At 41.4% G+C, this 22,405-nt stretch overlaps 1 protein-coding gene across 2 annotated transcripts in view; it reads right to left on the bottom strand.

Moving 5' to 3' along the window:
• Positions 1 to 2,863: 2,863 nt before the first annotated feature.
• The window catches only part of ERICH2 (glutamate rich 2), a 37,873-nt gene continuing 18,331 nt past the window's right edge, over positions 2,864 to 22,405 (bottom strand). For both annotated transcript variants that reach the window (XM_055121779.1, XM_055121778.1), the window contains 4 exons: positions 21,301 to 21,482; positions 13,447 to 13,504; positions 5,357 to 5,428; positions 2,864 to 4,663 (listed from right to left, as the gene is read on the bottom strand). In XM_055121779.1, coding sequence (XP_054977754.1) covers positions 4,542 to 4,663; positions 5,357 to 5,428; positions 13,447 to 13,504; positions 21,301 to 21,482 — 434 coding nt within the window. In that variant the 3' untranslated portion in view covers positions 2,864 to 4,541. The remainder of the gene's footprint in view (positions 4,664 to 5,356; positions 5,429 to 13,446; positions 13,505 to 21,300; positions 21,483 to 22,405) is intronic.

The following is a 22,405-nucleotide window of genomic DNA, read 5'->3' as shown; positions in this document are numbered from 1 at the left end:
GGAGTGGCCCCTGGACACAGAGCCAGGAATCTCCCCGCCGAGTGATGCTAGGAGTGGCTCCTAAACAAAGTTTGCGTGTTGCATACTGTTTGCCGTTTGTTATAGCAGTCACAGAAAACTAATGTCCTTCCCATACTCAACTTCTATAAGCAAACTGCCACTTTGATGGAGAACCATCAAATCTGCTTTTCTTTCTGTGTTCCTTTCTCAGACTAGCACCTCTATCCATAGAATTTTCCAATAGGAAGTCATTCTTCACCCTCCACCTCTCTCCCACATATAATTCACTGCCCCTTTTCTCAAAAGGTCTCTCCTTTCTACTGCATCTCTATTAGCTCTGCTAATGCCATAATTTGAGCTGCTAGAATTACCATGTAACACCATAGTTCTGCTCCACTCTTTGCTTCACTTCCAGTGAGCTAACCTTCACATAAAGATCTAGGACACAGTGTACTCTAACAAATCTCACTCCTTAACTCTTTTACAATATATGTTGATGTTCTCTACATTGTTTGGGCGGGCGTGGGGGGCGGGGGACATCTGATAGTGTATAGGGATCTCTCTCTGCAGTGTTCAGGGGACCATATAGTGCCAGGGATAGAACCCAAAGCTTCTGAATGAAAAACATATCCTCCTGTTTGTTCTTTTTTTTGGAGGTCACACCCGGTGATGCACAGGGGTCACCCCTGGCTCTGCACTCAGGAATTACCCTTGGCGGTGCTCAGGGGAACATATGGGATGCTGAGAATCTAACCCGGGTCAGCCACGTGCAAGGCAAACACCCTACCCGCTCCAGCCCCCTCCTGTTCTTTAACTCCCTGGCAGTGGTGCTCAGGGCTTACTCCTGGCTCTGCACTCAGGGATCACTCCTGGCTAGCTCAGGGGACCATGTGGGGTGTCAAGAATACAAATCCAGGTCAACCAAGCGCAAGGTGTCTTACTCATTGTACTATCTTTCTGGGCCCTCCTTTAAAAAAAAACCAAAAAACCAAAAAAACAAAAACAACCCTATTTGTGAATCACTATAATGATTTCATAATTGATCAATGAATTATGACTAGGAGTTTGAGAAAACATTATTCCCCCTCCCACACACACCCATCTGGCCATTTAGAATGTTCTTTCTGAAATAAATCCTTGTTTTCTTCAAATTTCCTCCACAGCCTCCTTCTCTAAGTTTACACTTAAAACATGGCTCATAGGATCCTCCATTGCCCAACCCTTTCAGATGGGCTCATGTCACTAACAGGTTCATTTTTATTCTGCTATTCAATGTATCTACTTACTTGCTGGATTCAAATTTATCTGGGCATTAACAGTGGGACATCTACTGATAGCAGAGTCGTCCACATTCTCTTCTTGTGGGAATTGTTCCTAGTTATCAGTTTAGGCTTCACTCTCTCTCCCCAGGGTGCTGGGGCTGGTTGGGTTAGGGACCCCTTCTGAGAGCTTCCTCAGCACTCTGTACTTCCTCACTCTATTTCAATACAAAGTCCTGGCTAAGAGCAGAACTGGGTTTTGATCCCCCATAATCTCTACCTGCTGAGCTCTCAAAATAGTTATGGAATTACATTCCAGTTGCACATGCCCATGTTGTTGATATCTAGATTCTTTCCCACTATTGTGATGTGTAACAGAGTTTTAAGTGCAAGTCTGAAACTAAAATGTTTATATCAACAGCCTGTTCGCTGCTGCATTAAACATTTTCTAGCATTTAGTTATGCATAAAACCTGGATTGAAAATCTGCTAGAGTGCTGGGGATGAAGCTCTACACTCCAGGACGCAAAGCATTTGCCCTGTGTACATATAAGGGCCTAGGTTCAATGCCCTGCATGCCCCCCTTCCCCGAGCACACACGTGGTGGGGGTGGTAAGGTTCCACTGGATTTCGTAAAATAGATCTGGTTATCTTTCAGCTTTAATCTCATCTGAATTCCAATACGCTAATTAACATTTATCTTTGAATATCCCCCATTAAATTTCTGATAGTGGTAACACATGTTCTTAAAGTACTGTGAAGTCAATGAGTTAACATAGAAATACCCTGCAGGTTATTCTTCAGTTGTTATCACAACATACCATAGACAGGCCTGCGTTGGACTATGCAGACATTCTTACTTCACTAAGGAGTATGAGTAGGATGGAGATATGAACAGAAGGATGCTGATTATCTTTCATGTGTAACAAAACTTGAACTTCCTAGATTTAATTATTCCATGGTCTGTGATACTATGACTTTTTAGTGAGACTTCCTTCCTCAGAATTTTCCCATTCCTTTAACATTCTGATGCTGGCTCACACTTGAATGTGGCTTAACTAGTACAAATGGCAGGAAGGTGTCAACATGTTAAAACTAGAACCACTTGGTGGAGGGTGGGTGTTGGGACACTGTATGAATGAAATCCTATCATTAACAGTACTGCAAATCAGTCCCTCAAATAAACCTTTAAAAAAAGCCTAAATTCTATTAGTATAAAATTAGAATATTGAGGGGCTATTATGTGGAGAGCCTCCACGGGACCATGCTTCGTAAACAACACCTGTTTCTTGTTAATTGCACCGTGCTTCGAAAACAACTCCTAATAAGGAAACAGGATGTCTTGCCACGCCCATAAGCTGTAACTAACCTATCAGATGCAGACACGTGGGCGTAAGCAGGCAGCAGAGGTATATAAGGGGGGAGGTCACCTAGCTAGTCGGTTCTCCCTCATGCGTCCCCCTTTTCCTCCTTCCTCCTCGTCCCCGGTCCTGATTTCTTCTCTAACGCATGAGAAAGTTCCTGAATAAATCGCAGCCAAAAGGATCTCCGAGTTGCGTGTTTCTTCGCTGGACGAAGCGGCGCGCGACACTATTATAGAATATCTAATATTCTAATATTAGAATATTCTGGAGGAACAGCTCGTAGCTTATAACATCTGCCTTCAAGTATAAGGTTGTGTTCAATGTCACATGACCGAGTGAGCCTGACAGCTGCCTATAATCCCTGGCCCCACAAGTGATTTCCAGCCAAATCGTAGCTGGGTGAGTGAGGTCCTTGGACAGCAAGAAGTCAACTAAAAGCTCTGAGTTGATATTTCTGGTCACATTCCACCAGGAAATATGACCACTTTCGAGCACGTGTGAGCACTGAGGTAACTGCTGGTGAGCACAACCATATTGTGCACGTGCATAACTAAAGGAGAGTGACTCTGGTCAGAATGTGGGCAAGCATCACAGCTGAAAGAATGCAAGGCTGGCCAGCATGGCAGCTGAGTGTGAACACCACAATCTGATGTGTGAGCCACTGTGAGCATCAGACCTAAACTGAGAGCATTCCAGCCAGCCCTACATGTGATATCTTCCCCAAAATAAAATCAGTTTATTTTAATAATAATAATAATTTTAATAATAATAATGAAGGGAAGGGAGCAATAAAAAAATATAAAGTCTTATAAATGTTTCACAGAGGAAAATAACTTCTTTTGGGACTGGAGAATAATACTGACTGTAGGGTGCTTGCCTTGCATGTGGCTGACCTGGTTTCAATCCCAAGCATCCTATATGGTCTCCTGAGACCTATCAGAAATAATTTCGGAGTGCGAGAATCAAGAGTTACCCCTGGGCATTGCCAGGTGAGGCCCAAGACCCAAAACCAAACAAAACCCCTCTCTTTACTTGGTGTGTATGTGCATATAGCGCACACACTCTCTCCCATTATTGATCACACTTGTCCAATTGCTAGGAATGTAACAGAGAAAGACAAAATTCTGCTTCAAGGAAACTACTTTTTGCAGGAAAGTAAAAATGAATAATAATATCAGGTACTAATTTATGCTACAAAGAACATAAAACAAGTGGTATAAAACACAGCTGAATGGCCTGGAGATAGAAGTGACTGAAGTGGTAGTTATGGGAGATGCTCAAAGTCTTGATTATAGACTATAATGTCCATGGACCAATCAATAACTGTATGATGCAGTAAAAACTACCCTCTTTCTCCTCTGTGACCATTTTCTCAGTCTGTCGAATACAAAAATAGTACTTCTATGGGGTAGCTGGACTGAATCAACATGGGAAAAGCTGTTTGAACAGTAACTAGCATACGGTGGTATGTAACTGATTTCAGTGATTACTTTCTTCTCTGGGTAATTTACTAATCTAACACCTCAATACTAAGGAGTTCAAGCTAAGAATATGGATATAAATCAAGAGAACTCTGACAGGGTTGCAGAGCTTGTTCAAAGGGGTAGAGCCCATACACCACATGTGGGGACCCCCAAGTTTGATCCTTGGCATTGTGTGGTGCTCTGAACATCCCTGGGCCCAAGAAGCACTTTACTGGCCTGAACACTGAATCTTCAGGTGCACACAGCTGAGTCAAATAGCACTGGGAATGTCTCCTGGGCTCCCTGAGCACTGCTTGGGAGCCAAACAAAGCAAAATTTAAAAAAAATCCAAGAGAGTTCTATATCAAATAATGAAAAAAAATCCCAGAATCCTTTATATTTTCATGCAAGCAGTAATGAAAACACACAGCAATTATAGCACAGCAGCAAGTCTGGTCAGTCGTCTTCGCATTCGTCAGAGCTTTCTTCGCTGGGGTCCTCGCTGCTTTCTTCGTCACTCTCGCTGCTGCTGTCCTCTTCACTCTCTTCATCACCTTCCTCAGGACTCTGAGTTTTCTCTACCACAGAGAGAGTTTGATTACAAGGACCACTTTTTCCTTAAAAAATCATTAATTCTCTTTTTTTCTCCCTCTACAAAGAAATACCTTGAAACCAAAAAATGAGCTAAAGTTTGCTAAAAGACATCCCTACTAGCATAAACATGTTTGTGTATTTTAAGTAAAATGAATGGGGCCAAAGTGATAGTACCAGGCTTAAGGCACCTGCCTTGCATGTTGCTCATCCTGGCTTGGTTCCCTGAGCACCTCTGGGTTTGGCCCCAGTGTGCTCAAAAATCCAAATAAAGTAAAAAACTAAAATATACCTCTCTGTAAAAGTATTTTTTCACTAACATCAAAGTTATTCATACTTAGGTAGGGTAAAAGTTAGTGAGATTTAGGGCAATTTAGAGGGATCAGGCTTTCCTTGGGACCATGGTATCAACCTTTCAACATGTGGGGGTGATTAGCATGTTGTTTCCTCTGAAGGTACCTGGTGCCCAGGAAGCCTGCTTTGCTAGGTGGTCCTGCCCCATCAAAAAAAGGGAATATTACATTTGTTCAGATAGGGCGAGTGGGCATCATTATACCCTCTAAGGCAACCACTGAACCTTTTATTAATCCACTTCATAGGGATATAATTCTCTAATCTTCTGAGATGATGTTTTTTTTTTTATCATAGTGACTATTGGTAATGCTGAGAAAAATATTTACCCATCTGCAACATTTCTTCAATAACTGAGAAAAACTCCTTGGCTTCAGGATTTTCTGGTTCATAGATCAGGACTGCAAATGGACAACAGAATGAGTGTTACAAATGTTCAAAACATTTCAACAGATTTCTGAGAACAAAACAGAAAGTGTCAATCAGATTAACTGAAGATGCACAAAGTGATAAATGCCAACTACTGAGAATTTAGGTATATCTAAGTGTAAATACAGAAAATTCCCTTTTCATCTGTAGGGATGAAACTTAGTGAGAATGTGCCTGACTTGTTGGTGTGAGGTCCTTGGCTAGACCCCCAGTACACCACACACACACACACACACACACACACACACACACACACACACACACATACACACACACACCATATTTAATAGAAAATCAGTTTTCAAGTAGAAAAGGTGTTTGATTATGAAAAAATATATCATAGTTCACATCTGACACCACCTACTTAATTTCCTCTATCAGACCCATTGTTTTAAATACTACTTATGCCTCTTAGCTGATTTTTTTGTGTAAAAGTGTATTTTTCCTTTGGACTATAGTCAATAGATTTTGGGGGACTTATTGGTAAGCTGCCACTATTCAAGAGTATACATTCCAGTACAGAACTTTCTAGACCTTTACTTATTTAAGATTTTGCTCTGCAGTTTTCTTCTAACCTGTACCCTTTTTTTACAACTGCACAAAGGAGCATCAAAAGATGTGAGTCCTGGGACTGGAGCGATAATACAGCGGACAGGGCATTTGCCTTGCATGCGGCCGACCCGGGTTCGATCCCTGGCATCCCATATGGTCCCCCCCCAGCACCGCCAGGAGTAATTCCTGAGTGCAGAACCAGGAGTAAGCCCTGAGCATTGCTGGGTGTGACGCCCCCCACTCACCACCAAAAAAAAAAAAAAAAAAAAGTCTGCGAGGCCTGAGCAATATCCTGATGGCCCCCAGGGGGCACTGAAACATCATGTGCTGTTTGCCTCACTCAGCAAGTGATGTCTGCAAGGTCCCACTGGGCCTCCACCCCATATGACTTTCATCTTCACATAAAAGTGTCATTTCCTGATCCACCAATATAATATCAGTCTGGGTTGGCATGACTGTATCTTTTATGGATCCTAAAGGTATTTATGAATAGTTCAAGGTTCTAATAAAAGCAACTTTTTATGCTTTGTTAACTTTGAGCAAAATATGGCTTATCATTAATTAAGCAGGCTAAACTCTTTTCTGAGAATAAAACTCTTTCTAGAGCAGGTTTTTCAAATTTGTTCCTTAACATACTATTTTTTGGGGTGATGGAGATAGCTCAAAGAGCTGTAGAGTGCTTTGCATGCTTAAGGCCTGAGTTTGATCTCTGGCACCACCTGCTCAGATGTCAGCACAGCCAGTTGAGGCTCTGGGTGTCCCCAGGGCCCAGTACCACTGCGGCCCAGTGGGACACCACATGGGCAGGCCAAAACATGAATGGTTTGGTCCAGCTGACTGAGTGTTGTCTGAGAGATCCTCTCCCCGCTCAAAAAAACATTTCTCTTTTCCTATGAAGTTAATATATAATATTTGGGAAATGAGTTAAATGAAGCTAATCAAGTAAATACAGCTTACAGTAAGGAGTACTTACAGGATTTTACAGAACCTTTATTATGGTCATAATTATTTCAAATCATTTGGGAATGGGCACAGGGCCATACCTGCTATGCTCAGGGACTACTCCTGGTTCTGTGATTAGGGGTCATGTCACTCCAGGCAGTGTGGAGGACCATACATGATGCCAGAGATAAAATACAAATGTGTCATGTGTTTGACCAATTATTATGAATCTTACAGAGAGGAATCCTAATTTATTTCATAAATTTATTATTTCATAAATTTATTATTCCTATGCAATTCCTTTTAGTGGTATTCTGATCAAGAGCTCAAAATTTCCCTAAAACACTGCTCAGAAAATTTTGTGTTGTTCACCACAGAGACTGGCCCACATCCAAAAGAACTAAAGCAACCGCTGTGGGCGTGGATATGGGGAGAAAGGGACTCTCCTTCACTGCTGGTGGGAATGCCGACTGGTTCAGCCCTTTTGGAAAACAATATGGACGATCCTCAAAAAAATAGAAATTAAGCTCCCATTTGACCCAGCAATATCACTCCTGGGAATATATCCCGGAGAGGCAAAAAGGTATAGTAGAGATGGCATTTGCATTTCTATGTTCATTGCAGCACTGTTTACAATAGCCACAATCTGGAAAAAACCAGAGTGCCCCAAAACAGATGACTGGTTAAAGAAACTTTAGTACATCTACACAATGGAATACTATGCAGCTGTTAGAAAATATGAAGTCATGAAATTTGTATATAAGTGGATCTACATGGAAAGTATCATACTAAGTGAAATGAGTCAGAAAGAGAGGGACAGACATAGAAAGATTGCACTCATCTGTGGAATATAAAATAACATAGTGGGAGACTAACACCCCAAGAGTTGTAGAGATAAGGATTAGGAGGTCTGCCCCACAGCTTGAAAACTGGCCTCCCATTCTGGGGGAAAAGGCAGCAGAGACAGAGAAGGGAACACCTAGTAGAGAATATTAAGAGGATCCACTCGGGTTGAAAGCCACGTATTAAAAGTAGACTATAGACCGAACATGATGGCCACTCAATACCTCTATTGCAAACTACAACACCCAAAAGCAGAGAGAACAAAGGGAATGCCCTGCCACAGAGGCAGGGTGGGGTGGTGGGGGGTGGGGTAGGTGTGGTGAGAGGGATATTGGGATCATTGGTAGAGGTGAATGGGCACTGGTGGATAGATGGGTAAGGATCACTGTATGAGTAAAATGCAAACACAAAAGTTCATAAGTTTGTAACTGTACATCACAGTGATTCTCTAATAAAAAAATTAAAAAAAGAATATATAGAGATATAAAGTATTTGTTTCTATATAATTTTTATTCCATTAAATGTAAATTACACACACAAAAAAAAGAAAAGAAAATTTTGTGTTGTTGAGATGTCTATCGTGTGTTGGTGTAGTCCATGACAGGGTTGAGTGGAGACGTTACTGGCACACGCTCGAGCAAATTGATGAGCAACGGGATGACAGTGATACAGTGATACAGTGAGATGTCTAGGGTCATACTTGGTTGTGATATGACTGGATTCACCCCTGTCTGTGTCTGGGATGATAGCTGGTGATGTGGGTAGTGGCCAGAGATTGAGCTTTTAGTCTCACACATAGACAAATGTGACCCTACTAGGGCCTCTCTCTGGGCCTTCACTTATTTTTTTTTAATACACCCTTGTATTTTGTTATAGAATAAGAATTTTTGTTACTTTTGTTGTTAGTTAGCATAAATACTGCTGGAAGAATTTTCAAAGCAAAAGCAAAATCTACCAGGATTTGTTCGTAATTGTGTTTTAAGTAGACAAAGGTATCTGCTTTGAAAATGGGAGTAGGGTAGGCTGGAGGATTAGTACAGAAGGCAAAGCACTTGCCTTGCATACGGCCAACCCGGTACAATCTCTGGAACCCCAAAAGGTTCCATGAACCCTATCAGAAGTGAAGAAGTGATCCTTGAGCACAGAGCCAGAGGTAGGCCATGAACATCATCAGAGGGGGAGTGGGGAGAGAGAGCGAGAGAGAGAGAGAGAGAGAGAGAGAGAGAGAGAGAGAGAGAGAAAGAGACAGACAGAGATAGAGAGACAGAACAGAGAGAGATAAGGAAAATAAAATATAAAGGTAAGTGAAGGCCTGGAGAGGGACCAAAGACCCTGCAGCCACATCACTGCTCTAAAGACTCCAGCCGAGCTCCACTGCCTCAGGATGGCTTCGAGGCTGGCCTCACGTTCCGGGGAAAGGTCAACTCAGAGAAGCGATCACCAACTACATTGTAGTCGAAGGCCATGTGGGGGAAGGGAGTTGCGGGCTGAATGAGGGCTAGAGACTGAGCACAGCGGCCACTGAACACCTTTATTGCAAACCACAACAGCTAATTAGAGAGAGAGAACAGAAGGGAATGCCTTGCCACAGTGGCAGGGTGGGGTGGGGGGGAGATGGGATTGGGGAGGGTGGGAGGGACACTGGGTTTACGGGTGGTGGAGAATGGGCACTGGTGAAGGGATGAGTTCCCGAACTTTGTATGAGGGAAGTATAAGCACAAAAGTGTATAAATCTGTAACTGTACCCTCACGGTGATTCTCTAATTAAAAATAAATAAAATTAAAAAAAAAAAAAAAGAAAGAAAAAGAACCCAATCTACCAAAACTTTCAGGTACATGAGGGTTTTGGGCTGAAAACTCCAGGCCTTCTGAGAACTTGGATGGGTGACGTCCCTCTATCTCCCCATACTTTCAGATAGCCTGGCAGCCACGGTCACGTCCCACTGCCATCATGTAAGCATATCTATTGGCCTTATTCCAGAAATTTATAAATAAATCTTGAAAGAGATCAACTAGCTGCAAAAATTTCTCAGATACCCATTCCTGGTTGAGACCTCTGGGGTTATAGGAGCGGGGTGAGTGAGCTCCCACCCTAACAAGACCCCTGCAGCTGCATCCATTCCCCAAAGCCTCCACCATGCTCAGGTTGGACTGCTCAGTTTAATATTCTGGATTTTCTGGGAGCGTGGACCACAAGATCTTCAAAATCTAACTTACTGACATCCCAGTGATAGCACACCAGATTGGATGGGAATGTAATATAGAAGTCAACCAATCTCATCAACAAGAACATTAACACAAAAGGCTCAACTATCAACACAGCTTAAACAAGGACTTCATGTTCCCATGGCAATATACAACAATTTTCATGAATTTTATTACACTGAAATATTTTTTTATCATTCCATTAGCTATTTAATGGAATAAGCTATATAAAATAAATTTTTGTGGGCCTGCTACAGGAGACAGGCTTGAGAGGTGGATGGGAAAATGAAGATAATGGTGGAAGGGAAGGTGACAGAGGTGTGAGATTAGTGTTGGAACATTGAGTACCTGTAATGAATCATCATGAACAACTTTGCAAACCACAATGTTTAAATAGTGGGAAAAAATAAAATAATTTTAAAAAATAGGAAGAATGACTAGTAAAAGATATCACAATCATGAGGTGAAACAGGCAGAGTACCTGGGCACTGAAGAGATAGTACAGGAGGTGAGGTGCTGGACTGGTATGTGGCAGACCCCAACCCCCCATTAAAGAAAATAACTTTCAGTGCCATTTACAAACCCTTCCCAGTAATTCAGTGGTATAGGAAATGGGATGAAGCAGGGATGGCAGTTCTGTGTGAGGCAGCTGAAGAGCATCTGAGGAAATATTAGGATCATAAAACAACTGTATAGAAGACAAAATTTAAGCCTATGGGCTGGAGAGATAATACAGCTAGAAGGGCACTTGCCTTATATACGTCTAGCTGGGGTTCAATCCCTAGTACCCTACAGCACTAGTGTTCTTCGAGCACTCTCAGGAATGATTCCTGAACACAGATCTAAAAATAAGCCCTGAGCACCACCAGTGTGACTCAAAAACAAACAAGAAAAAATAAAACTTAAAACTTTTCCAGCAGATAAAATTTCTGGAGGAAAATCAATAGAAATTTTTAAAATGCAGGACAAAGAAAAGAATCCCTAGGCACCTGGGATACCAGGTGGGAAGCCCTACAGATATAAAGGCATAAATGACAGTAAGCAAACAGCCCAGAAGCCAGAGACTTTTCACAGGAAAATGAATTTTTTTTTTGCTTTTTTTGGGTCACATCCAGCAATGCACAGGGGTTACTCCTGGCTCATGCACTCAGGAATTACTCCTGGCGGTGCTCAGGGGACCATATGGGATGCTGGGAATCAAACCCGGGTCGGCTGTGTGCAAGGCAAACACCCTATCCGCTGTGCTATTGCTCCAGCCCCAGGAAAATGAATTTATAAAACATTTCTGTGAGAAAAAAATGCCACACTCTCATAAAAATTAATTGCCTTAGACACACGTAAAGAAAATAAGAATATTAGTCAACCATAGGAGTCATTTTAAGCATGACTGAACCCCAGAAGTTTCCCTTTTCCAATCTCTGCCTGCTTGACCGGAAATAGAAGCTGATTAATGACAGAACGAAAAGAAAGGAAATCAGAGGCTTTTAAACCAGATTGGATCGAATCCTAATTTTCCTACTTAGTAGCTTTATGTGTAAATTAGTTATCCCTGCTAAGTATCAGTTTCCCAGCTGGAGTGATAGGGAAGAGGATAGGGTGCTTGCCTTGCATGTAGCCAACCTGGGTTCCCAGCATCCCATGTGGTCCCCCAAGCACTACCAGGAGTAATTCCTGAGTGCAGAGCCAGGAGTAACCAAAGAGCACTGCTGGGTATGGTCCCAAACAAAACAAAACAAATGCAACAAGTCTGTTTCCTTACCTATAAAGTGGGTTAATAATTTTTTCCTTGCACATGACTGGCCCCAGTTAGATCCCCAGCACTGTATATGGTCCCCTGGACACCACCAGGAGTGATCCCTGAGCACAGAACCAGGAATAAGCCCTGAGCACTGTCCGGTGTGGTTCCCAAAACAAAATTTAAAAATCTCTCCAAAGATGTGGGACATGGGGAGTGGGATGGGAACAGTGAAGTGAAGGGGCTAGGGAGACCTTGGGACACTGGTGGAAGGAAATGGGCACTACAGTAGCAGTATGATATTGTAATGTGTTCTTGAAACTCTACCATTGACAGTACTGCAAAATTATCAATTATGATAATTTAAAAAAACACCAAAGTCACAAAACTATACTGTGTGCTGTGTGTGTGTGTTGGGGGGCTGGGGAACACAGCATATTTAGTGGTGCTCGGGGCTTCTCTGGATGGTGCTAAGCGGATCATGTGGTGCCAGGAATTGAAGCCAGTTTCTACATGAAAAGTAAGTGCTCCAGCACTTTGAACTCTTTCTTGGTCCTCACATAATTGTTTTAAGAATTAAACAATGTAGGGGCTGGAGTGATAGCACAGCGGGTAGGGCGTTTGCCTTGCACACGGCCGACCCGGGTTTGATTCCCAGCATCCCATATGGTCCCCTGAGCACCGCCAGGAGTGGTTCCTGAGTGCAGAGCCAGGAAAAACCCCTGTGCATTGCCAGGTGTGACCCAAAAAGCAAAAAAAAAAAAAAAAAAAAAAAAAGAATTAAACAATGTATAAAAGGATGTCCCCACAATAATACATAATAGGTATACATGATACCTGCAATGCATGAATAATATATAAAAATGTAATTTATGTTTACACAAATATATAGAGATAAAAGATGCATGTTCAATTTAGAAAAAGAAACAAAAATCCTAGGCCCTGCACAGTCCTTAAGCACTTCCAGCAGCGAGGTCCAAACATGAAGACTTGAGTAGCCCCTGGTCACCAACAGGCATGACACCCCCACCTCACCCCTACTCCTCAGGACAAAAGTTTCTCATTTCACATAGAGCAAAAGTAAAGACCCTTGAATTGTGCACACAATCCACACAATTCCCTGCTTATAGCCTCTTACTCATTTTCCATCACACCCCTTCCCTGCTTTCCTACCGGCCTCTCAGAACATTTGCCGTCAGCCTGCCAGGGTCTCACTTCCTCCAGATGTCCACACAACTGAGTTTCTCAACCTCTCTTGCAGTGAGGCCTTCCTCCTCCCAACACTTTCTATTCATTTGTGACACAATATTTATGTGTTCATCATTTAGGTAAAAATGGACTTATCAGTCTTGTTGACATCTGCATTTCTTGTTCCTATTACAGTGCTTAGGATATATAGGTGCTCAAATACCTGTGGCATAATTGTATGCTAATTAAAGTTTGCTGCATTACCTTACCCTTTCTTTGAGACTAAAAGCATAAAGTTGCAACCCATTATCACAAAAGATTTTGACTTATTTTAATTGACCCCTCTCAAGTTAATCTGGAAGTCTAAATTAGTCCTTAATACAAACAATCTAACTTGCTACCACTGAATAATCAAGACACTAACAGAGAATTCATGAGATTTAAGATTCCCTAGTCATCTAATATTGTATGGAATTTGTTTAGTAACAAAGAGAAGATTGGAATGGAAAACTATTTTGCACTTACTCATTTCACATAATTTTTTTGCCAGATGGTAGTCGTGACCCATTTCTGCTCTCAGAAACTGGAAAACAAAGACAATTTTCAATTAAGAAATTTCAGATAGAAATTACATGTCAACTCTTAACTCCTTAGAAAATATTCCAATGATTATTCTGCTTTTAATATGCGTCCATGGTTTCCTAGGAATAAGTATATAATCAATCAAGGATATTTAAGGACCTCTCATGAAAGCAAGGAAATATAGAATATGTATGGTACCTCTATACCATACGTATGTGCTGACTGAACAATTTTGGACACTTGTAGGTCGATTCAACTGGCAGAGATAATGAAGACAATAAACACTTTAGCTACCATTTGTTAACAATACTTTCTATAAAGTCCACTATTTTAACTTATATTTAGTTTAAAATTTAAGATTATGGGGTTGGAGTAATAGTACAGTGGGCAGGGCCTTGCAAGCAGCAGACCCAGGTTTGATTCCCAGCATCCCATATGGTCCCTTGAGCACCACCAGGAGTAATTCCTGACTGTAAAGCAAGGAGTAACCTCTGTACATCACCAGGTGTGACCCAAAAAAGCAAAAATAAATAAATAAATAAAATTTAAGATTATAATTATGCATATCCAATTTTCCCCAGTATTGCTTATTATTTTGCTTGTATTACTTTTATTACATTATTTTTGTGATAAAAGAACACATATTTACAGACAGAAATTTATTTGATGGTTTAGGGTCTTAGGTAACATCTAGCTATGCTTAGGGTTCACTCCTGGTGGTGCCCAGGGGACCATATCTGGTGTCAGATTAAACTGGGTATTCCACATGCAAGACAAGCACCTTACCTGCTATAATCTTTCTCTCCAGTCACATACAGAAAAATTGAAAGTCAAATATTCTGTCCCAAACTAGAAAGTATGTATATGTCCAACATCCAGAGATATTTTTAACATCTCCATATATACAGTTTTAACAGATTTTCTACAAACATATTTATAGACATTAGGATTATTTAGTAATATTGGAATGGTGCTGGGCTATTCCTTCACCATGTTCAGAGCTTATTCCTGGCTCTGCTCTCAGGAATTATTCCTGTCACTGCTTGGGGAACCTTAGAGACTGAACCTGCATCAACCACATGCAAGGGAAACCCCTTACCCACTGAACTATTGCTTCGGTCCCAGCAATTTTTAAAAATAAATCACTGATTATGATAATTTTTGTCTCCATGAATCAAATTAGTATGTATTATTAACTTACAACTTACTCAACTATTTATTATTGTCTACTTAGGTTGTTTCCATTAAAAAACCAACAACTGGACCAGATAATACAGTTGATAAGGTATTTGTCTTACATGTGCCTAACCTGGTTAAATTCCCAACACCACATATTGTCCCGATTCCTGAGCACTGAGCCAGAAGTAAGCCCTGAGCACTGCTGGGCATGGCCCCAGAACATCCCCCCCCCAAATAAATGTGTGGGCGTGAAGAATACAGAAGAGAAACATGAAAAGATTATTGATCACCAATTAGGGAAATCAAAATCAAAATCAGTATTATCTATCAACTCACACCTTTGAGAATGGTTACTAACCAAAAAATAAGAAATAAGTGTTGGAAAATATAGAGAAGAGAACCTGATATACTGTTGGAGGGAATGAAAACTGGTGCCATCAACATGGAAACAGTATGGAGATTCTTTAAAAAGTGAAAAATAGATATATGATCCAGTTATACCACTTCTGGTTATTTACTCAACAAGCACAAAAGTGTAAATTCCAAGGCACATATGCACTCATATCTATTACAGCAGTATTTACAAAAGCAAAGAATAGGGGAAAAAATTCAATTAATGAGTTTTTAAAAAATGGTAATGTATACACCATGGAACAGTATTTCAGCAGAAAAAAGAAAAAGGAGGGCTAGAGGAATAGTATAGCAGGTAATGTGCTTGCCTTGCACCCAGCTGACCTGGGTTTAATCCCCAGCACCAGATACGGTTTCTGAGCTCTGCCAAGTGTGATCTCTGAACAAAACCAGGAATAAGGCCTGAGTACTGCCAAGTGTGGCAAAAACAAAAAAAAGAAAAATGATAAAAGTCAGCTATTTGCAGTAACATGGTTAATTCATTAAATATAAATTAAAGACAGGGCTGGAGTCTACCTGGAGTGATCCCTGACTGCAGGGCCAGGAGTAAGTCCTGAGAACAGCCAGATGTGGATCCCAAATAAAATAAAACAAGAAATGAGAAAGAAATATGATTTCACTCGTGATTTATAGAGAAAACAAATAAACTAAGTAAAACACATATAAACTTTTGGACTACAAGACCAATTACTGGTAGGCATGGGTAGGAAAGAGTAAGTGGGTAAATTGAGAAGGGGAGAAATATATGGTAAAAGACCGAATTAAATTTTCAGTGGTGAATTTAATGAAAATAAACGTGTTGGTTTGCAATGACGTGCTTTTGAAACTTACATAGTACTTAAATATTATTAAATAATATTAATTATCAAAAAAATCCCAACCAAAAAAAAAATCCCAACCACTCTCACATAGAGATTGATACAAGTTCCCTGTGGTCTGCAGCTTTTCTTTTGGGTGGGTTATGTGTTATACCCAGAAGTGCTCAAGGCCAACTGCTAGTGCAGTACTCAAGGGTGGTACTCCATAGATCAAGTGCTGCCATGTTTTTAGCATGCAAAACATGCATTCCAGCCCTTTGAACTATCTCCCCATCCCTGCAACTTTTTATTTTAAGGATGGGTGATCGATCATTGTATAGCTGAATATCAAACATGAAAACTTTGCAATTGTATTTCATGGTGGCTCAATAAAAATTTAAAAATGGTTCCACTGAAATAATGGGATGAATGGCGATGTTGCTGGCGCCCACTCAAGCAAATCGAAGATCAACGGGACGACAAGTGATACAAGTGATACTGAAATTAAAAAACTCATGGACTTTCATGAAAACTACTTAAGCCTCCAAAATTAAGCTGGACAGGATTTTTACTTTATTATTTTATTATTAAATTCACTGTTACTGGTTTGGGGGCCATACCCAGCAATGCTCCGGGATTACTCATGGGTCTTGCTCAGGGATCACCCGTCAGTACTTAAGGAAGATATGCTGTCTGTCCTGGGAACCAAACCTCTTCGGACTCCTGAAGACAAGATTTTTTTATTTTGTTTTTGTTTTTGGGCTACCCCTGGCAGTGCTCAGGGCTTACTCTTAGCCTTGTGCTCAGGGATCACTCCTGGCAGGCTTAGTAGACCATATAGGGTCCTGGGGACTGAACCTGGGCCAGCTAGCTCCAAAGCAAGCGACCTACCCATGCACTATGGCTCCAGACCCCGAGGATTTTTAAAATACGTTCTCTAATTGTGACATTAAAGTAGATGCTTAACAACTGAATTCTGAATTTTGATAAAACTGTTCAATAATATATAGCTACGAAAAACATTTTAAAGACAAATTGAAATTCAATGTCTTATTACTGAATATGTTCATTTTTTTAATCCGATCAAGGTATTGTATTATAAGAATAAGAACAAACTGATTCTTAGGAGACCAATTTTGTTTAAAACTACACACACTGGGGCTGGAATGATAGTACAGTGGGTAAAGAGTATGCCTTGCACACGGCTGACCTGAGTTCAACCCCTGGCATCCCATATGGTTCCTCAGTACTGCCAATAATTTCTCAGTCCAGAGCCAGGAGTAACCCCTGAGCATTTTTGGTTGTGAATGCCCGACATAAAAAAAAAAAAAAACACTACACAATTAGACCAGAAAGTACTGACTAAAACCTGCTGTCCTATAATTATAGGCATGACCCGTGGGCCGATAAGGATAGCAGATTTTATTCAGTACTTTCAGACACATCATAAGACACTCCCTACTCATTTTCCATAATTACCACACCATATTTGATTGGAGGCAAGATGGCGCCAACACCACCTGAACCCCTTGCCCTCTCCTGAACCCAGCTCACCAAATCTTGCCTTAGACAACGTGGCTCAGCATGCCAGGCTTGGAACTCTACGCGTGATCCCTGCTGGAACTCTATGTGTGATTCCGGATGGACATTGCTGGCTGTTTTGCAAGATTCGGACAGAATGGCGTCGGCGGGGCATGGAGAAACCACCGCGGCGGCCACAGTGTCACCGCCTGCCCCGGCCGGGCCAAAGAGTCGCAGCACCGTTGGACATAGAGCCGTGGCTGCAGTGCGTGCAGTGGCTCACTCACTGTGGGGTGCTGTCAGCCAACCACCAGGTGACCTGGGGCTCGGCAGAGGTGTTCAACCTGGCATAGACCCTCCACAACAGAGTCCTGCTCTGCCAGCTGCTCAACACCTCCGGGCGCACTCCATTAACCTCAAGGAGATCAACCCGAGGCCCCAGATGTCCCAGGTGCTGCCCAGAGACACAGGCAGGTGCGTGTTTGTCAGTGTGCAGATCATTACAACATGCCAAGCTAACATTCGGTAGACTGGGAACACCTGTAAAGGCAATTAGAGGCTGCCCCAAAAGCCTCTGTCCCTCTCAGTGAGCCCAGCAAGCTACCGAGAGTATCCCACCCATACGGCAAGTTAACTGTGGTGTATTCAATACGCCAAAAATAGTAACGATGGTCTTCATTCCCCTGATCCTGAAAGAGTCCTCAATACACCATCAGGCTCCACTAGCACGTGACAGGGACAAATGGAGATGTTATTGGCATCCGCTCGAGCAAATAAATGAATGGGATGACAGTGATACAGTAATACAGTGATCCTATAATTATCTGTTGGATAACATTGGTTTGTCCTTTCTCCTCCCTAAGGACTCTCACCATAGTGCTCCCAAGGCACACCCAAGCCCATCAGGCACTAAAAATCCTATATTGCTTTTCTCTTTCCTCTATGTCCTTTGCATGGTTTAGTAATGTCCCTTTTATACAGACACAGGAAGACAGCTGATGCTATGTTTTTGTAATATAGGAATTAACTGACTCCGAATAATACTTACTCCTGGGCATCCATCATATTTACTTGACTTAAACCTCAGTTGCCCTTACTTCCTAACATCCCCAAAAGGAGGGTCCCAGGAGGGACGTGAGTAGACCCAGGCAAGCCGTAAGCTACCCTGGCATCAAAAAGGGACAGGCTAAACACCATAAGAAGTATATGTTAAGAGCACAGTCATGCAACGAACTATGTCATGACCCAAAAAGAAGTAACTGAATAAGGACTCAACTGGGGTTAGGAAAGACTAACCTGGCCTGAGGGCTGTAGTCTGGGAAATATAGCGAGATGTCCCCAGCAAGAGCCACTTTCTAAGCTTAATACATCTCTTACTGTGTTCATATAAAATGACTAGAAATACTAGTATTCAATATGATTGTTTAAATGGATTACTAGCTAAGGAAAGGAGAAAGCAAAATGCCCTTACATGGAATCCCATCCTTGAGTGGACCTCCTACTAATCTAGAGTGTTAAAGCTACATATGAGATTTTGTCTCTGAACTAATCTCCTAGAACAACTTCTCCTGAAGGAGGGGTTTTAGATCGGTTTGTTGTTAAGATAATGTTCAATCCCATCTATGTGTATCCTCACCCTTCATGATTTCTATATAACTATGCTGTAAGAGAGAAGAAAAGGAGAAAGGAGAAATAAATGGTCCCTGACTACCAATCAGCCAGTGGCCCATTTGTTCCTTCGGCCCCTGTTCTTTTATTCCCCGTTCCTCCATCCGTCCAGTCAGGGAAACAGTTCTGACACCAAACACACGTGTCCCGCACACCCATACTGTCTGAATGTACAATTATCCAGTTAACATATTTTGTTATTTTCATAACAGGGCTGGAGAGTGCTACAGCAGGTAAGGAGCTTGCCTTGCATGCAGCTGACCTGGGTTCAATGCCCAGCACTGCCCAAGCCCTTCCCAAGTACTACCACGAATATCTCCTGGATGCAGAAGCAAGAATAAGTCCTGAGCAGAGTCTGGTGTGCCCTGACCCCTCCAGAAAAAAGGAAAACCAAAAAGGAGTTCTCATTATATACATGAAATTGCATAATATAGCAGCTTCAACCTTCATTCTTGGGACTGCTGCTGACCCGCAGTAATTTTCTGCTGTCACAAAAAAAGTTATTGCCACCTAACACACTGTACAATGGAGAATTTTTTCACTTTATGATACTAGGCTGAAAAACAAACACACAAAATACTATTATAAATAATTTGTTTTGCAGTTCACAAAGTATTTCTCTTACTTTCTATCTCTGCAGATTTAAATAAGTTGAACACCACCTGTATAATATTTTATTAATCAAAAATAAGCTATGATACCTCAATATATGAAATAAAAATGAAGTAGCTTCTGTTTCAAAGAATTAACAATAAGTCTGAGGTGCAATTTTTATGTGTGATGCTTCAGGCTTCTGTGCCTTAATACATGCCAAGAGTGCCTCCTCCCTTTGCTTAGCAGATGAATTCCTGCATTTCCTCTTCAAGTTTCCAATATTCCAGCTAAGATTTTCTCTAATATCTTTCCTTTATTTCTTTCTTCTTGGTTCTTTCTCAATCAGTCACTCAAATATTCCCTGTTCTCAGAGAGCTTCATAAATATTTCTTAGCATAAACTTCACTAAAACAAACTACATTATTCTAGTTATATGTGATTCTTAATTCTCATGAGTAAGGGCATGTCTTACTGGTCTCCACCCATCTTCTGTTGCCCTGATGTGAAAGCATTCGTAAAGACAGTCATTTTTTGCTGCTGTTGCTTTGGGGCCACACCCAGCGGTGTTCAGAGCTTACTCCTGTCTCTGTCTCAGAAATCACTCCTGGAGGACTCAAAGGACCACCTGGGGTGCTGGGGATTGAACACATTGGTTGCATGCAAAAAAACTTGCTATACTTTTGTTTCGATTATTCACTGATTAGTCTTTTGAGTTGTTTTTTTCAGTCACACCTACTGGTGCACAGGGATCACTCACAATGCTTCTTAGGGGACCATATGGGGTTTCTGGTATGGAACCCAGGTCAGCTCTGTGCAAGGAAAATGCCCTACCCGCTGTACAATCACTCTGGTCCCCTTATAAGTTTTATATCCAAATTAAACTTCTCTTATTCCTGCTTCTGCTTCATAAAATACAGAATCTTCTAAAATGGTGAAAGCAGGGAGAGATGGAAGTCACCTATATCTGGGCAAGGATCTTTTAACTCCCTTTCTTTTTCATTAGTCAAGGTCATACACTGTAGATGTTTCTGCCTTTTGTTTGTTTAATTTACTCTGGGGGGATGTTTGGGTCATACCCGTGATGCTCAGGGCTTATTTCTGACTCTGTGCTCAGGGATCACTGGCTGTGTGTGGACAACACATGGGGTTCTGGGATTGAACCTGGGTCAGCAGTGTGCAAGACAAGTAAGTACCCTAATTGCTGTACTGACTCTCTGGTCCCTATAGTCTTTTTTGTTTTTTTTTTCTTTTTGGGTCACACCTGGCGATGCACAGAGGTTACTCCTAGCTCTGCACTCAGAAATTACTCCTGGCGGTGCTCAGTCGGGGGACCATATGGGTTGCTGGGAATCGAACCTGGGTTGGCCACGTGCAAGGGAAACACCCTACTCACTGTACTATTGCTCCGACCCTCCGATATTCTTTTATTTTGTATTTTCTTACATTGCATTTTTTGGAACCATACCTGAGTTGCTTTGGAGACTAACTCTTGGCTTGATGACCCACACAGTGCCAGGGACTTATGTGGGGACTTCTACACGCAAGCACATGCTCTAGCCTTTGAACTCTCCCTGGCCCCTCAGTATTTTTTAAGTATCTAAAGTCATAGTATACAAGTAAAACTTACTTCTGCCATTAACTCTAGTGGAGCATGAGTCTCCTTAGTAGAGTTACCATCATCTTCATAATCTTCACCACCAGTATCTTCATCATCATCTATGGATTCAGACAATTTAACATCAGCTTCCTGATAGGAATATTCATTATTTTTCTCCTGTTCTGCTATGACAACATCTTTGCAAATTTCACCTAAAAATAATTATACACAATTTACTCATTATTGAAAAATCTTACAATGAATCAAATATACATGTTTACTATATATCTTCTATAGCTATTCATTTTTTAAAAATAACTAAACAGCGCATATGCTGCCTGAGCCCATGTGCTGCTTGTGCCATGTGGCCGAGCACATGTGTCGCCCGCATCTCCCCCCTTGAGATGTGTACTTTCATGCTTTCGTGTCCAGTGCTAAGATGTGTGCAGAGCTCTCTCCACCCTTGGAGAAGCCCACGTTCTCTCTTGAGCGCGTTATTCTTACTATTCTCTCTCCCACTTATCCTTCCTCCTTCCCTCAGAAACCTCTGAATAAAATCTGTTACTTCAAAAAAAAATAACTAAACAGCACTGCAATGAACTTAATTTCCACTTCCAAAAACGGTTACAAAACATTTCCTCTTAGCAATGCAAGTCTCTCCTAAAAGAAGTATTCACAGCATGAATGTAAATAGAACACAATGCTTGGGATGGATACAAAATAATGGTAAAATTATGCTTGCCCCATTTCACTACATGAGACACATCTATAACAAACTGGATGTATGCTTTCTGTTCTGGTTGTACCCTTATAATTAAATATACTTCAAACATTATAAAAAAAGGGTTACAAAACTTGTCAAGTTAAAGAGGAAAAAAATCCCAAACCATTAACAATGAGCTGATGTTATGTGAACTGATTGATATTTAAAATATTAATTAGTAGGGCAGTTTTCTACTTTCTACTCATTAACAATGTAAGTAGTATACTTTTGAGAAAGATGAAATGTCATTTTGGGCTTGGGGCTATAGCTCAAAGGGGTCAAGAACATTCCTGGCATGTGTAAGGTTCTGAGTTTGATCCCTGGTACCAGAGAGCCTCCTGGACACCACTGGATGCAGCCCTAGTGGCTTCT

Source organism: Sorex araneus, chromosome X (assembly GCF_027595985.1).
Source record: "Sorex araneus isolate mSorAra2 chromosome X, mSorAra2.pri, whole genome shotgun sequence".
Lineage (NCBI taxonomy): Eukaryota > Metazoa > Chordata > Mammalia > Eulipotyphla > Soricidae > Sorex > Sorex araneus.
The sequence above is the reverse complement of the archived record's forward strand: the minus strand, read 5'-3'. Positions and strand labels throughout refer to the sequence as shown.